At 45.1% G+C, this 16,197-nt stretch overlaps 1 protein-coding gene across 3 annotated transcripts in view; it reads left to right on the forward strand.

The window, feature by feature from the left end:
* The first annotated feature begins 3,627 nt into the window (after window positions 1-3,627).
* Window positions 3,628-16,197, forward strand: part of LOC110492468 (solute carrier family 12 member 5) — a 114,420-nt gene continuing 101,850 nt past the window's right edge. For all 3 annotated transcript variants that reach the window (XM_036947476.1, XM_021566815.2, XM_036947475.1), the window contains exon 1: window positions 3,628-4,218. In XM_036947476.1, the coding sequence (XP_036803371.1) occupies window positions 4,164-4,218 (55 nt within the window). In that variant the 5' untranslated portion in view covers window positions 3,628-4,163. The remainder of the gene's footprint in view (window positions 4,219-16,197) is intronic.

Raw genomic sequence — 16,197 nt, forward strand, 5'->3', positions numbered from 1 at the left:
GTGCGCGCTAATAGCGTTTCAATCAGTGACGTCACTCGCTCTGAGACCTTGAAGTAGTTGTTCCCCTTGCTCTGCAAGGGCTGCGGCTTTTGTGACGTGATGGGTGACGATGCTTCAAGGGTGGAAGTTGTTGATGTGTGCAGAGGGTCCCTGGTTCGGGGGGAGGAAAGGGATGGTTGCTGCGGAAAAGGGGGTGAGTGTAACAAGGGGGTGAGTGTAACCGATGTGAAATGGTTAGCTAGTTAGCGGGGTGCGTGCTAATAGCGTTTCAATTGGCGATGTCACTCGCTCTGAGACCTTGAAGTAGTTGTTCCCCTTATGGCGCGATGGGTAACGATGCTTCGAGGGTGACTGTCTATGTGCAGAGGGTCCCAGGTTCGAGCCCAGGTACGGGCGAGGAGAGGGACGGAAGCAACACTGTTACGTTCGCAAGGCATTGGAAAACCTCCCTGGTCTTTGTGGTTGAATCTGTGTTTGAAATTCACTGCTTGACTGATGGACCTTACAGATAATTGGTTGTGTGGGGTACAAAAAGGTAGTCATTGAAAAATCATGTGAGACACTGTTATTGCACACAGAGTGAGTCCATGCAACTTTCTTCTATAGAGCTCCATTTTTATGGAATGGTCTGTCTTTAAGTCTTTATTGAAGACCCATCTCTTCAGTAGGTCCTATGATTGAGTGTAGTCAAGCCCAGGGGTGTGAAAGTGAACGGAAAGGCACTGGAACGACGAACCACCCTTGCTGTCTCTTCCTGACCGGTTCACTTCTCTCCACTGGGATTCTCTGCCTTTAACCCTATTACGGGGGATAAGTTACTGACTTACTAGTGCTCTTCCATGCCGTCCCTAGGAGAGGTGCGTCACTTGAGTGGGTTGAGTCTCTGATGTGATCTTCCTGTCCGGGTTGGCGCCCTCCTCGGGTTCATGCCATGGGGGAGATCTTTGTGGGCCTTGTCTCAGAGTAGTGGTGTGAGGGCTGTGCTTTGGCAAAGTGTTATATCCGGCCTCGTCTTATCCGGTGTCCTGTGTAAATTTGTGTACTTCCTCTAATTCCCTCTCTCTTTCTCTTTCTCTTCTCTTCTCTTGGAGGACCTCAGCCCTAGGACCATGCTTGACTACCTGGCCTGATGACTCTTTGCTGTCCCCAGTCCACCTGGTTGTGCTGTTGCTTCAGTTTCAACGGTTCTGCCTGCGGCTATGGAAACCTGACCTGTTTACCGGACGTGCTACCTTGTCCCGAGACCTGCTGTTTTCGACTCCCTTTCTCTACCGCACCTGCTGTCTCTAACTCTGAATGATCGCCTATGAAAAGTCAACTGACATTTACTCCTGAGGTGCTGACCTGTTATACCCTCTACAACCACTGTGATTTTATTAATTGACCCTGCTGGTCATCTATGAACGTTTGAACATCTTGGCCATATACGGTTATAATCGCCACCCTGCACAGCCAGAAAAGGATCGGCCACCCCTGAGAGCCTGGTTCCTCTCTAGATTTCTTCCTAGGTTCCTGCTTTTCTAGGGAGTTTTTCCTAGCCACTGTGCTTCTACATCTGCATTGCTTGCTGTTTGGGGTTTTAGGCTGGGTTTCTGTATAGCACTTTGTGACATTGGCTCATGTAAAAAGGGCTTAATAAATACATTTAATTGATTGACTGATTGATTGATTGATTGATTGACTGATTGATTATGTGACTTGTTAAGCAAATCTTTACTCCTTGCCATAACAAAGGGGTTGAATATTTATTCACTCAAGACATTTCAGCTTTTCCATTTTTATTAATTTGAAAAAGTTCCACTTTCACATTATGGGGTATTGTGTGACACAATCTCTATTTTATCCATTTTAAATTCAGTCTTTAAAATGTGGGAAGTCGATTGGTGTGAATACTTTCTGAAGGCACTGTAGATCTCTCTGTTCAATATCACTTACCTTTCAACTTCTTGACCAGTTGTCTGGGACAGGGTTGTTTCGAAGTGCCAATTCATAGGCAAGTTCTCTGCATTTAAGGCTACTAAGCACATGAAACTGGTCAGAGATTCTTGATATGTTTATCAAGCTCAGACTCCATGTCATAAGATAAGACCTCGTGTGACTCTGCTACTCTATCATAGCCTTTCACAGGTACATGTTCATTTTCTGTTTTGCCAATGTACCTCCTCAGTGTCATTCAGCTTATGTTTTCATCCCTTGCTTCTATTTGATTAGACTTCTACCCTTCTCTCACTTCCTTGGCTGCTCTCTCAAGAACATGAAGGGAGGCTAGACCCCTTCTTGTTTTACGTTTGTACACACAGGATATGATGTCTGCTCTGTAACAATAAAATGCTCTATCTGAAGTTCATATGCATGACACATTGCACAAATACTATGCATAAAACCTTACAACATGTAATCATCATTTGTATGGGGTATGGTGGCCATTGGCTCAACATACCCAATGGCCATTGGCTCAACTTATACTCCAAGGCAAACATTTTGACAATATTCGTCCACACAGCTACAAGGATGCACTACAGGATGGCAGGTAGCATAGCAGTTAGAGTGTTGGGCCAGTAACCAAACGGTTGCTAATTTCAAATCCCTGAGGTGACTAGGTGAAAAATATGTTGATCTGTCCTAGAGCAAGGCACTGAACCCGAGTTGCCCCATGGTCACTGTCAATAATGGCTGATCCCTAGCCATGACCCCACTCTCAGTGAGATATGAAAGAATTTCACACCACACACTTGTACAGGTTACACACTTGAGTGAATAAGGACACATATAAGCACCCCCTATTTAACTTTCATACTAGGCTCAGGACCTCCTATTGTAGTTTAAAGAGACCCCAACTGATGGGGTATTAAAACAATATACTTTGGTTGAGATATAAGCATCATAAAACCTCTAACACAAGACATTCATTTGACTTTTGTGAAAATCTGTTTTCTGGACCTAACTTGCTTACCACTTTTTCCATGTGGTTTCTTCCTTCACAGACTCCCTGAAATGATGACCTCTTCCTCAATATTTGGTCACATGATTCATTTTGTGTATGGTTTCCTAGAAACAAGGGGAGGTTCAACTAACCCTTTGCTCAACTTATCCCACTCTCCCCTACGCTGTAAGTGCTTCTTTGCCCCCTATTCATATACATAATGATTCATTTTGTATTTTTTACAACTTCGGCAGAAAATAACCCCAAAGGAAAAGTCATGAACACTTGACTGAACCTGATGGTGAACCGAGGCAGTCTTGACCTTGACATAGTGTAGTAGCTGTCAGACCAGTGCAACCAGTGCATGGTGACAGTGAAAGCTTTTAGTTTCAAATAATTAGGTTCAGAGAATGCTATTCAAGCCCTGCAGCCTACTTCAGATAACTGGCAGTAACCATAGAGGAGAGGAAAACAAAATAGAGGAATACATAAGCAAAAATTTGATGGAATCTTGTCTTGAACCTAAAAAGAACATCAAAAGAGATGCTCAAACACAGAAGGCAACCTTACATTTGATGTGCAATCTCCCTCCCTCCCTCCCTCCCTCCCTCCCTCCCTCCCTCCCTCCCTCCCTCCCTCGCACTTGCTCTCTCTCTGTCTCTCTCTCTCTGTCTCTCCCTCTCTCGCTCTCTCCCTCTCTCGTGAAGAGATGGTTGATGGGGATGAGTGTATGAACAAGGGAGTGAGATAGAGAAAGGGAGAGAGAGAGATAATGCCTTCTGAATGCATGATGAATTTAGTCATCAGGCTTAGGCTGACTGGGGGCCGATCGTAGCTGTGCAGTGCGCAGAGCAAGCGAGCGAACAAGCGTGCGTGTGAGTGAGTGTGTGCGAGACCTTGCTCACAGGCACTCCATCATCAGCTATACCCTGCAGCCTCTCTCACTCTCTTATCCTCCTCCTGAAGAGAGAGAGAGAAAGAGAGAATCACGCAACACGCCAGAAAGAAGAAGTGGAGAAGATAAAAAAACTCTCTCCTCTCTGCACTGCTCTTTTGCTGAGCGTGAGAGGGAAGGGAAGAAGGAGAGAGAGGGAGGCAGTGAGCTACAGAAATAAAACAGTGCTTCTTGTCGTCCGTGCTGCTTTCTCTGCTGTGGCTCCAGCCCACAGAGCTCTGATTGCCAGTGCTAGAGCAGTAGCAGTGTCTCTCTCTCTGCAGACTGCAGCCTGAGGAAGAGAGGATGCTTAATAACATGACAGACACCGAGGAGGGAGAGGGGGGACCCAACAGCCAGGGTGAGTTATGAAATATGTCACTGAGCTGTGAGCGGGTGTGCAGGGGAGTGTGGGGGTGAATGTGTGTTTGTGCTGGGTGGTGGGAGGGGAGGGAGGTTAATAAGTGTGTTTGTGAGGGGGAGTTTAAATGTGTGTACAATAGCAGTTTTTGGGGGGGCAGGGGGGGGTGTATGTGTGTGCAAGTGCGCATAAATGTGTGCATGTGAGTACAGTGCACGTCTTTGCAAGTTACAGTATGTATGAGAGAGTGTGTGTCTGTTTCCAGGGATATGGTGTGTTTGCCTGTGTCTCTCACTTCATGACAGAGACAGAGAGAGAGAGAGAGAGAGAGAGACAGAGAAAAATGGATGGACAGAGGAATGTATCTGTATCTCTGCACTCCTCTTCCTCCACTGGCTTATACAATCCTCAGCTGTGGCTGTTACTGCAAGGCTGCTGTGACTCTGTGGCAGGAATAATAATGGTGTTTCAGTGTTAAGAAGAGAAGAGGAGCAGCAGATAAAGTCCTGTAGTGAGACAGCCAGAGGACCAGTCTGCCTCATGGCACTGTCACTTGGCTCCCAAGCAGAGTCATGTTTGGGCAAGGGGACCGCCTGGGGATGCATATGTCAACCCCCATCTGTTTGCCAAGCGTTCAGGCCATTTCCTCTTTTATCTTGACTATAAACCCTCTGGTTTTTCTGAAGTTGAGTAAATACAGTGGGAGGACGAATGTCCCTGGAACGCTGGGTCTTTGCGGCAGAGCAGAGCGGTGCAGTAACATTTGTGTGTTTCTGCAGAGACACTTCTTTCCTTTAGATGTGGCTTGCAGTGATTTCAGCCCTTGCTTGTAGATGTATAGATCCACGTCATAGGCATCTTGTCTGGTCTGTGATAAGGCTTAGAGAGCTCCTGGAGAGCGTCTGGGGAATCAATCCTCTCTTTAGGTGTTTAGATTCAACTCCAGGGATCTACAGAACTCATTCATTCTGATGTCTCGCCCCATCAAGGATTATCTTCCCATGGGGGAAAGAAAGAGCCATTCACAATGGTGGAAACTATGATAGCCCGATAGCCTTTGTTTGTGTGTGTGTGTGTGTGTGTGTGTGTGTGTGTGTGTGTGTGTGTGTGTGTGTGTGTGTGTGTGTGTGTGTGTGTGTGGTTGAGTGTGTGTGCGCACGTGCCTGCTTGCGTGTGTGCATGTGCGTGTGCATTCACATCTTAAATCATATTGAAAAGCCATTTCTTTGATTGGGGTCGACAGTATGCGTATGTGAGCAATGCAACAAAACGACTTCCCATGACAGGCTTTTGGGTGCTCCTTCTGTGTGTGCCTGTGTATGTGCGTGCATACGTGTACAGATGTAGTATCTTAATTTGATTACCCTGTTGCAGGAGAACTTTCCTGCATCACGGGCAATTTAAAATGTGTAGTGTATTTGAAGTTTAAAAAGGTTTCTGTTTGTACCTTCCACTCTCACGATCATCGTAATGAGCGGATCAATGCGCAGCGTGATTATAGTTCCACATATTTTTTATCTGCGTGAAACAAACAAAACAATAAAGAAACAACGAAACGTGAAGTCATGACGTGCACACAGGCAGCTGAACACAAACAATATCCCACAAAACACAGGTGGGGAAATGGCTACCTAAGTATGATCCCCAATCAGAGACAATGATTAACAGCTGCCTCTATTTGGGAACCAAAACCTGAAACCAAATGGGGAGGGTAGGGGGGGTGATTAGTGACGGTGGCGGCTCCGGTGCAGGTCGTAGCCCCCGCCCAGACCCCGGATCCGGCCATGGAGCCGGGCTGAACGCCGTGCCTGGACTGGGCATTGGCGCAAAGGAGGGCTCCGGCCATGGAGCTGTGTTGGACGCCGTGCCAGGACATCGCCGCAAAGGAGGGCTCTGGCCATGGAGCTGGGTTAGACGCCGTGCCTGGACTGGGCACTGGCGCAGAGGAAGGCTCCTGCCCTGGAGCAGGACTGGACACCGTGCCTGGACTGGGCATCGGCGCAGAGGAAGGCTCCTGCCCTGGAGCGGGACTGGACTCTGTGCCTGGACTGGGCATTGGCGCAGAGGAAGGCTCCTGCCCTGGAGCGGGACTGGACGCCGTGTCTGGACTGGGCACCAGCGCAGAGGAGGGCTCTTGCCATGGAGCGAACTGTACGCCGTGCTTGGATCGGACACCGGCGCAGAGGAAGGCTCCTGCCCTGGAGCGGGACTGGACACCATGCCTGGAGGTTCCGGACCATTGACCGCCGCTGGAGGATCCGGACCATTGACCGTCGCTGGAGGTTTCCGGACCGTGGACCGTCGCTGGAGGTTCTGGACTGTGAACCGTTGCTGGAGATTCCAGACTGTGGACTGTCGCTGGAGGTTCCGAACTGTGAACCGTCGCCGGAAGCTCCGGACTGTGAACCGTCGCCGGAAGCTCCAGACTGTGAACCGCCGCTGGAAGCTCCGGACTGTGAACCGTCGCCGGAAGCTCTGGACTGTGAACCATCGCCGGAAGCTCTGGACTGTGATTGCGCACTGGAGGCCTAGTGCATGGAGCCGGTACAGGTACGAAACGTGAAGTCATGACCTGCACACAGGCAACTAATCACAAACAGGCAACTAATCACAAACAATGGCTGCCTAAATATGATCCCCAATCAGAGGCAACGATAAACAGCTGCCTCTAATTGGGAACCATATTAGCACCAACATAGACATATTAGAACACCCCCTAGTCACACCCTAACCAACTACACCGTAGAGAACCAAGGGCTCTCTATGGTCAGGGCGTGACATCCACTTTGACATTTCAGACTTTACTTTCCCTTTTGGAAAATGTATCAAACCCTACCAAAATGTCCATTAATTATAATCCACATAATAATTCACATTTCCTGTTGCTGCGGGATTATTGTCCTGCTGTAGCAAACTGGCTCAAACAGGCTCAAATTATGATCCTACATCTATAAGTGTGTGTGTTTGTGCTCTACATGGGAGATCTCTCTCCAAATCACCTCTGCCGTAAGGCAGGATTAATTATACACTGATAAGACAAATGAATTATGAATCACAGGGATTTCCCAAAATGTATTAAACTGCTGATATTTCTGTACATTTCAATTCTGCTTTTGAACTCCATACTTGTATTGATGTGAAGCAACGCTTTCCCAGCCACTGCAGTCTAAACTACTTGGTGCAAGCGTAAATCTTGATATTTGCACTGTCGCTGTCTGTGGTGCTGAAATTGAGCTGTTAAAATACTGTTGTTCCTGGATGCATGCCCTTATGTTTATGTCTACTGCATTTGGTAATACAGTGACGTGCACACATTGCTCGGATTAGACTCTGTCCATGGTGCTGAAACTACACTTCAGCAGTGGCGTAGCCAGACATTTGTCACAGCTAACTTCCTAAAATTTGACACATTTTGCCATGGGGCAAAGAGAAACATTTGCAGTTGTATAACTAATCTCATGCTATTCTGACTTACTAGGGGTGAGGCTTTCAGTTAGTTATTTTTGGCGACCTATCCCTTGAGAGTGAATGTCATTCCAGTTAATCTCTTCTTTTATACACTCTTAGATAAAAAGGTGCTATCTAGAACCTAGAAAGCTTTTTCGGCTGTCAACATAGGAGAACCCTTTGAAGAATAATTTTGGTACCAAGTAGAACCCTTTTGGGTTGCATGTAGAATCTTTTCCACAGTTTTACCTGGAACCGAAAAGGGTTATCCTATGAGGACAGCAGAAAAACTTTTGGAACCTTTTTTTCTAAGTGTACAGTGCCTTGCGAAAGTATTCGGCCCTCTTGAACTTTGCGACCTTTTGCCACATTTCAGGCTTCAAACATAAAGATATAAAACTGTATTTTTTTGTGAAGAATCAACAACAAGTGGGACACAATCATGAAGTGGAACGACATTTATTGGATATTTCAAACTTTTTTAACAAATCAAAAACTGAACAATTGGGCGTGCAAAATTATTCAGCCCCTTTACTTTCAGTGCAGCAAACTCTCTCCAGAAGTTCAGTGAGGATCTCTGAATGATCCAATGTTGACCTAAATGACTAATGATGATAAATACAATCCACCTGTGTGTAATCAAGTCTCCGTATAAATGCACCTGCACTGTGATAGTCTCAGAGGGCCGTCAAAAGCGCAGAGAGCATCATGAAGAACAAGGAACACACCAGGCAGGTCCGAGATACTGTTGTGAAGAAGTTTAAAGCCGGATTTGGATACAAAAAGATTTCCCAAGCTTTAAACATCCCAAGGAGCACTGTGCAAGTGATAATATTAAAATGGAAGGAGTATCAGACCACTGCAAATCTACCAAGACCTGGCCGTCCCTCTAAACTTTCAGCTCATACAAGGAGAAGACTGATCAGAGATGCAGCCAAGAGGCCCATGATCACTCTGGATGAACTGCAGAGATCTACAGCTGAGGTCGGAGACTTTGTCCATAGGATAACAATCTGTCGTATATTGCACAAATCTGGCCTTTATGGAAGAGTGGCAAGAAGAAAAACATTTCTTAAAGATATTCATAAAAAGTGTTGTTTAAAGTTTGCCACAAGCCACCTGGGAGACACACCAAACATGTGGAAGAAGGTGCTCTGGTCAGATGAAACCAAAATTGAACTTTTTGGCAACAATGCAAAACGTTATGTTTGGCGTAAAAGCAACACAGCTGAACACACCATCCCCACTGTCAAACATGGTGGTGGCAGCATCATGGTTTGGGCCTGCTTTTCTTCAGCAGGGACAGGGAAGATGGTTAAAATTGATGGGAAGATGGATGGAGACAAATACAGGACCATTCTGGAAGAGAACCTGATGGAGTCTGCAAAAGACCTGAGACTGGGACGGAGATTTGTCTTCCAACAAGACAATGATCCAAAACATAAAGCAAAATCTACAATGGAATGGTTCAAAAATAAACATATCCAGGTGTTAGAATGGCCAAGTCAAAGTCCAAACCTGAATCCAATCGAGAATCTGTGGAAAGAACTGAAAACTGCTGTTCACAAATGCTCTCCATCCAACCTCACTGAGCTCGAGCTGTTTTGCAAGGAGGAATGGGAAAAAATGTCAGTCTCTCGATGTGCAAAACTGATAGAGACATACCCCAAGCGACTTACAGCTGTAATCGCAGCAAAAGGTGGCGCTACAAAGTATTAACTTAAGGGGGCTGAATAATTTTGCACGCCCAATTTTTCAGTTTTTGATTTGTTAAAAAAGTTTGAAATATCCAATAAATGTCGTTCCACTTCATGATTGTGTCCCACTCGTTGTTGATTCTTCACAAAAAAATACAGTTTTATATCTTTATGTTTGAAGCCTGAAATGTGGCAAAAGGTCGCAAAGTTCAAGGGGGCCGAATACTTTCGCAAGGCACTGTATATTTCATCAAATCTGAGTAACCCAGTGGACTGTGTGCTATGAATTCTATCTGATGGTGTTTGCATCTTTAGATAAAAATAGCAATAATGCCCCGTTTGGAACACTGACAAGTAAAGAAATAAAATAAAACATTTTTGTTGTTGTTGCTCAATCTGATTGGGGGGGCCTGGCTCCCCAGTGACTATGCCCCTGCTTGACAGATAGCTATCTCTCATTCTCTTATCATGTGGACAGTTGTGTGAGATTCTAGACATCAAACTTATGAAATAACACAAATGGAATCATGTAGTAATCAGAAATAGGCACAAAGAATGCCAAGAGTGTGCAAGGCTCTCATCAAGGCAAAGGGTGGCTACCTTGAAGAATCTAAAATATAAAATATATTTAGATTTGTTTAACACTTTTTTGGTTACTCCATGATTCCATATGTGTAATTTCATAGTTTTGATGTCTTCACTATTCTACAATGTAGAAAATAGTAAAAAATAAAGAAAAGGCCTTGAATGAGTAGATGTGTCCAAACTTTCGACTGTTACTGTATATTCTTCAATTGGAATAAAGTCTAGTAACAGTTTCTATGAGCCTTCTACATTATACAGTTGAAGTCAGAAGTCATTAAAACACGTTTTTCAACCACTCCACAAATTTCTTGTTAACAAACTGTAGTTTTGGCAAGTCGGTTAGAACATCTACTTTGTGCACGACACAAGTAATTTTTCCAACAATTGTTTACAGACTGATTATTTCACTTCAAATCAAATTGTATTTGTCACATACACATGGTTAGCAGATGTTAATGCGAGTGTAGCGAAATGCTTGTGCTTCTAGTTACAACAATGCAGTAATAACCAACGAGTAATCTAACCTAACAATTCCACAACTACTACCTTATACACACAAGTGTAAAGGGATAAAGAATATGTACATAAAGATATATGAATGAGTGATGGTACAGAACGGCATAGGCAAGATGCCGTGGCATAGTGGCATAAAAAGTGGCATAGTTTAAAGTGGCTAGTGATACATGTATTACATAAAGATGGCAAGATGCAGTAGATGGTATAGAATACAGTATATACATATACATATGAGATGAGTAATGAAGGGTATATAAACATTATATTAAGTGGCATTGTTTAAAGTGGCTAGTGATACATTTTTTTACATCAATTTACATAAATTTCCATTATTAAAGTGAGCTGGAGTTGAGACAGTATGTTGGCAGCAGCCACTCAATGTTAGTGGTGGCTGTTTAACAGTCTGATGGCCTTGAGATAGAAGCTGTTTTTCAGTCTCTCGGTCCCTGCGTTGATGCACCTGTACTGACCTTGCCTTCTGGATGATATGGGGGTGAACAGGCAGTGGCTCGGGTGGTTGTTGTTCTTGATGATCTTTATGGCCTTCCTGTGACATCGGGTGGTGTAGGTGTCTTGGAGGGCAGGTAGTTTGCCCCCGGTGATGCGTTGTGCAGACCTCACTACCCTCTGGAGAGCCTTACGGTTGTGGGCGGAGTAGTTGCTGTACCAGGCGGTGATACAGCCCGACAGGATGCTCTCGATTGTGCATCTGTAAAAGTTTGTGAGTGCTTTTGGTGACAAGCCTTGGCTTGGTCACAAGCCAACCTCAGGTGGCTGAATTTCTTCAGCCTCCTGAGGTTGAAGAGGTGCTGCTGCGCCTTCTTCACAACGCTGTCTGTGTGGGTGGACCAATTCAGTTTGTCTGTGATGTGTACGCCGAGGAACTTAAAACGTACTACCCTCTCCACTACTGTCCCGTCGATGTGGATAGGGGGGTGCTTCCTCTGCTGTTTCATGAAGTCCACGATCATCTCCTTTGTTTTGTTGACGTTGAGAGTGAGGTTATTTTCCTCACACCACACTCCGAGGGCCCTCACCTCCTCCCTGTAGGCCGTCTCGTCGTTGTTGGTAATCAAGCCAACCACTGTAGTGTCGTCTGCAAACTTGATGATTGAGTTGTAGGTGTGCATGGCCACGTAGTCGTGGGTGAACAGGGAGTACAGGAGAGGGCTCAGAACGCACCCTTGTGGGGCCCCAGTGTTGAGGATCAGCGGGGTGGAGATGTTGTTACCTACCCTCACCACCTGGGGGGGCCCGTCAGGAACTCCAGTACCCAGTTGCACAGGACAGGGTCGAGACCCAGGGTCTCGAGCTTGATGACAAGTTTGGAGGGTACTATGGTGTTAAATGCTGATCTGTAGTCGATGAACAGCATTCTCACATAGGTATTCCTCTTGTCCAGATGGGTTAGGGCAGTGTGCAGTGTGGTTGCGTTTGCGTCGTCTGTGGACCTATTGGGGCGGTAAGCAAATTGGAGTGGGTCTAGGGTGTCGGGTAGGGTGGAGGTGATATGGTCCTTGACTAGTCTCTCAAAGCACTTCATGATGACGGAAGTGAGTGGTAGTGAGGTAGTCGTTTAGCTCAGTTACCTTAGCTTTCTTGGGAACAGGAACAATGGTGGCCCTCTTGAAGCATGTGGGGACAGCAGACTGAGATAAGGATTGATTGAATATGTCGGTAAACACACCAGCCAGCTGGTCTGCGCATGCACTGAGGACGCAGCTGGGGATGCCGTCTGGGCCTGCAGCCCTGCGAGGGTTAACACGTTTAAATGTTTTACTTACGTCGGCTGCAGTGAAGGAGAGTCCGCAGGTTTTGGTAGCGGGCCATGTCAGTGGCACTGTATTGTCCTCAAAGCGAGCAAAGAAGTTATTTAGTCTGTCTGGGAGCAAGACTTCCTGGTCCGTGACGGGGTAGGTTTTCTTTTTGTAATCTGTGATTGACTGTAGACCCTGACACATACCTCTTGTTTCTGAGCCTTTGAATTGCAACTCAACTTTGTCTCTATACTGACGCTTAGCTTGTTTGATTGCCTTGCGGAGGGAATAGCTACACTGTTTGTATTCGGTCATGTCATCCGTTCACCTTGCCCTGGTTAAAAGCAGTGGTTCACACTTTCAGTTTTGTGCGAATGCTGCCATGAATCCACGGTTTCTGGTTTGGGGATGTTTTAATAGTTGCTGTGGGTACGACATCGCCGATGCACTTTCAAATGAACTTGCTCACCGAATCAGCGTATTCGTCATTGTTGTTGTTGGCCGCAATGCGGAACATATCCCAATCCACGTGATTGAAGCAGTCTTGAAGCGTGGAATCAGATTGGTCGGACCAACGTTGAACAGACCTGAACGCGGGAGCTTCCTGTTTTAGTTTCTGTCTATAGGCTGGAAGCAACAAAATGGAGTCGTGGTCAGCTTTTCCGAAAGGAGGGCGGGGGAGGGCCTTATATGCGTCGCGGAAGTTAGAATAACAATGATCCAGGGTTTCTTCAGCCCTGGTTGCACAATCAATATGCTGACAGAATTTAGGGAGTCTTGTTTTCAGATTAGCCTTGTTAAAATCCCCAGCTACAATGAATGCAGCCTCAGGATATGTGGTTTCCAGTTTACATAGAGTCAAATAAAGTTTGTTCAGGGCCATCGATGTGTCTGCTTGGGGGGGAATATATATACGGCTGTGATTATAATCGAAGAGAATTCTCCTGGTAGATAATGTGGTCGACATTTCCTTGTGAGGAATTCTAAGTCAGGTGAACAGAAGGACTTGAGTTCCTGTATGTTGTTATGATCACACCACTTCTCGTTAATCATAAGGCATACCCCCCCCCCCCCCCCCCCCCACCCCCGCCCCTCTTCTTACCAGAAAGATGCTTGTTTCTGTCGGTGTGATGCGTGAATAAACCAGCTGGCTGCACCGACTTCGTTAGCGTCTCTCGAGTGAGCCATGTTTCCGTGAAGCAAAGAACGTTACAGTCTCTGATGTTTCTCTGGAATGCTACCCTTGCTCGGATTTCATCAACCTTGTTGTCAAGAGACTGGACATTGGCGAGTAGTATGGTAGGGAGTGGTGCGCGATGTGCCCGTCTCCGGAGCCTGACCAGAAGACCGCTTCCTTTGCCCCTTTTACGGCGACGTTGTTTAGGTTCGCCGGCTGGGATCCGATCCATTGTCCTGGGTGGTGGGCAAAACACAGGATTCGCTTCGGGAAAGTCGTATTCCTGGTCGTAATGATGGTGAGTTGAGGTTGCTCTTGTAATCAGTAGTTCCTCTATGTAATGAAACCTAAGATTACCTGGGGTACCAATGTAAGAAATAACACGTAAAAAAAACTAGGAAAGCGAAGCGAGGCGGCCATCTGTGTCGGCACCGGAAGTTTAAATATATATTTTTTTAATTAATTTTAAAAATTCCAGTGGGTCAGAAGTTTACATACACTAAGTTGACTAAACAGCTTGGAAAATTCCAGAAAATTATGTCATGGCTTTAGAAGCTCCTGATAGGCTAATTGATATTATTTGAGTCAATTGGAGGTGTACCTGTGGATGTATTTCAAGGCATACCTCCAAACTCAGTGCCTTTTTGCTTGACATCATGGGAAAATCCAACAAAATAAGCCAAGAACTCAGAAAAAAAGTTGTAGACCTCCACAAGTCTGGTTTATCCTTGGGAACAATTTCCATATGGCTGAAGGTACCACGTTCATCTGTACAAACAATAGTACGCAAGTATAAACACCATGGGACTACGCAGCTGTCATACCGCTCAGGAAGGAGACGCGTTCTGTCTCCTACATACTTTGGTTCGAAAAGTGAAAATCAATTCCAGAACCACAGCAAAGGACCTTGTGAAGATGCTGGAGGAAGCAGGTACAGAATTATCTATATCCACAGTAAAATGAGTCCTATATCGACATAACCTGAAAGGCCGCTCAGCAAGGAAGAAGCCACTGCTCCAAAACCGCCTTAAAAATGCCAGACTATTGTTTGCAACTGCACATGGGGACAAAGGTTGTACTTTTTGGAGAAATGTCCTCTGGTCTGATGAAACAAAAATATAACTGTTTGGCCATAATGACCATCGTTATGTTTGGAGGAAAAAGGGGGAAGCTTGCAAGCCATAGAACACCATAACAACCGTGAAGCACGGGGGTGACAGCATCATGTTGTGGGGGTGCTTTGCTGCAGGAGGGACTGGTGCACTTCACAAAAGTGGCATCATGAGGAGGGAAAATAATGTGGATATATTGAAGCAACATCTCAAGACATCAGTCAGGAAGTTAAAGCTTGGTCGCAAATGGGTTTTCCAAATGGACAATGACCTCAAGCATACTTCCAAAGTTGTGGCAAAATGGCTTAAGGACAACAAAGTCAAGGTATTGGAGTGACTATCACAAAGCCCTGACCTCAATCCTATAGAAAATGTGTGGACAGAACTGCAAAAGCCTGTGCGAGCAAGGAGGCCTACAAACCTGACTCAGTTACACCAGCTCTGTCAGGAGGAATGGGCCAAAATTCACCCAACTTATTGTGGGAAGCTTGTGGAAGGCTACCCAAAACATTTGACCCAAGTTAACCAATTTAAAGGCAATGCTACCAAATACTAATTGAGTGTATGTAAACTTCTGACCCACTGGGAATGTGATGAAAGAAATGAAAGCTGAAATAAATCATTATCTCTACTATTATTCTGACATTTCACATTCTTAAAATAAAGTGGTGATCCTAACTGACCTAAGACAGGGAATTTTTACTCAGATAAAATATCAGGAATTATGAAAAACTGAGTTTAAATGTGTTTGGCTAAGGTGTATGTAAACTTCTGACTTCAGCTGTATATCTATTATAACCATTTATCCGTTTCTGCTACGTTTTCGAGCATGTTTTATAATGCTGTGTGATGCGTTTTGAATGCATAGCCTAAATGATGTTAAAAGCCTTGTGACCTGTTATGAAGGCTTATGGCAACTGTTATATTCCAAAATGTGATAGAGGTCCATATAAACTCATTGAAATTGCATTATACAGGTGGTTCATAGACAGTGTTATCGTAATCCCTGTCCAACTCATGTCTTTGTCAATGAAGGGGTGTTTAAACGTTGGGATCGACTGCCTGACTGAGTTTTACAGGATTAAGCTCGAAATTGGATTAACAGGGAAGATGTGCAATATGTTTATTGACTTGAAATTCTGTGAACATGCACCCTCCTGCAGTCTCCTGGAGCTGCTGAGAACACTGACTCATTGACATTCATGCACACATGCACCCTCCTGCAGTCTCCTGGAGCTGCTGAGAACACTGACACATTGACACACATGCACACATGCACCCGCACAAACACACGCACACACACACACTGGTCAAATCAAACCGTTATTAGCCAGTATATATACAGTGCCTTCAGAAAGGATTCACACCCCTTTTCCACATTTTGTTGTGTTACAAAGTGGGTTTGAAATGTATTTAATTGTAATTTTTGGGGTCAAAATTCTTCACAAAATATTCTGTAATGTCAAAATGGAAGAAAAATTCAAAAAACGTTTTTCAATTAATTTAGGAAAATAAAACAGTAACATATCTTGATTAGATAAGTATTCAACCCCCTGAGTCATTAGATGTTAGAATCACCTTTTGCAGCGATTACAGCTGCGAGTCTTTCAGGGTAAGTATCACTGTCATTTACGTTAGTATTGTGGAGTAACTGCAATGTTATTGATCCACCCTCAGAAATCTCCTAT

This window comes from Oncorhynchus mykiss, chromosome 16 (assembly GCF_013265735.2).
Source record: "Oncorhynchus mykiss isolate Arlee chromosome 16, USDA_OmykA_1.1, whole genome shotgun sequence".
In the NCBI taxonomy this organism is placed as follows: domain Eukaryota; kingdom Metazoa; phylum Chordata; class Actinopteri; order Salmoniformes; family Salmonidae; genus Oncorhynchus; species Oncorhynchus mykiss.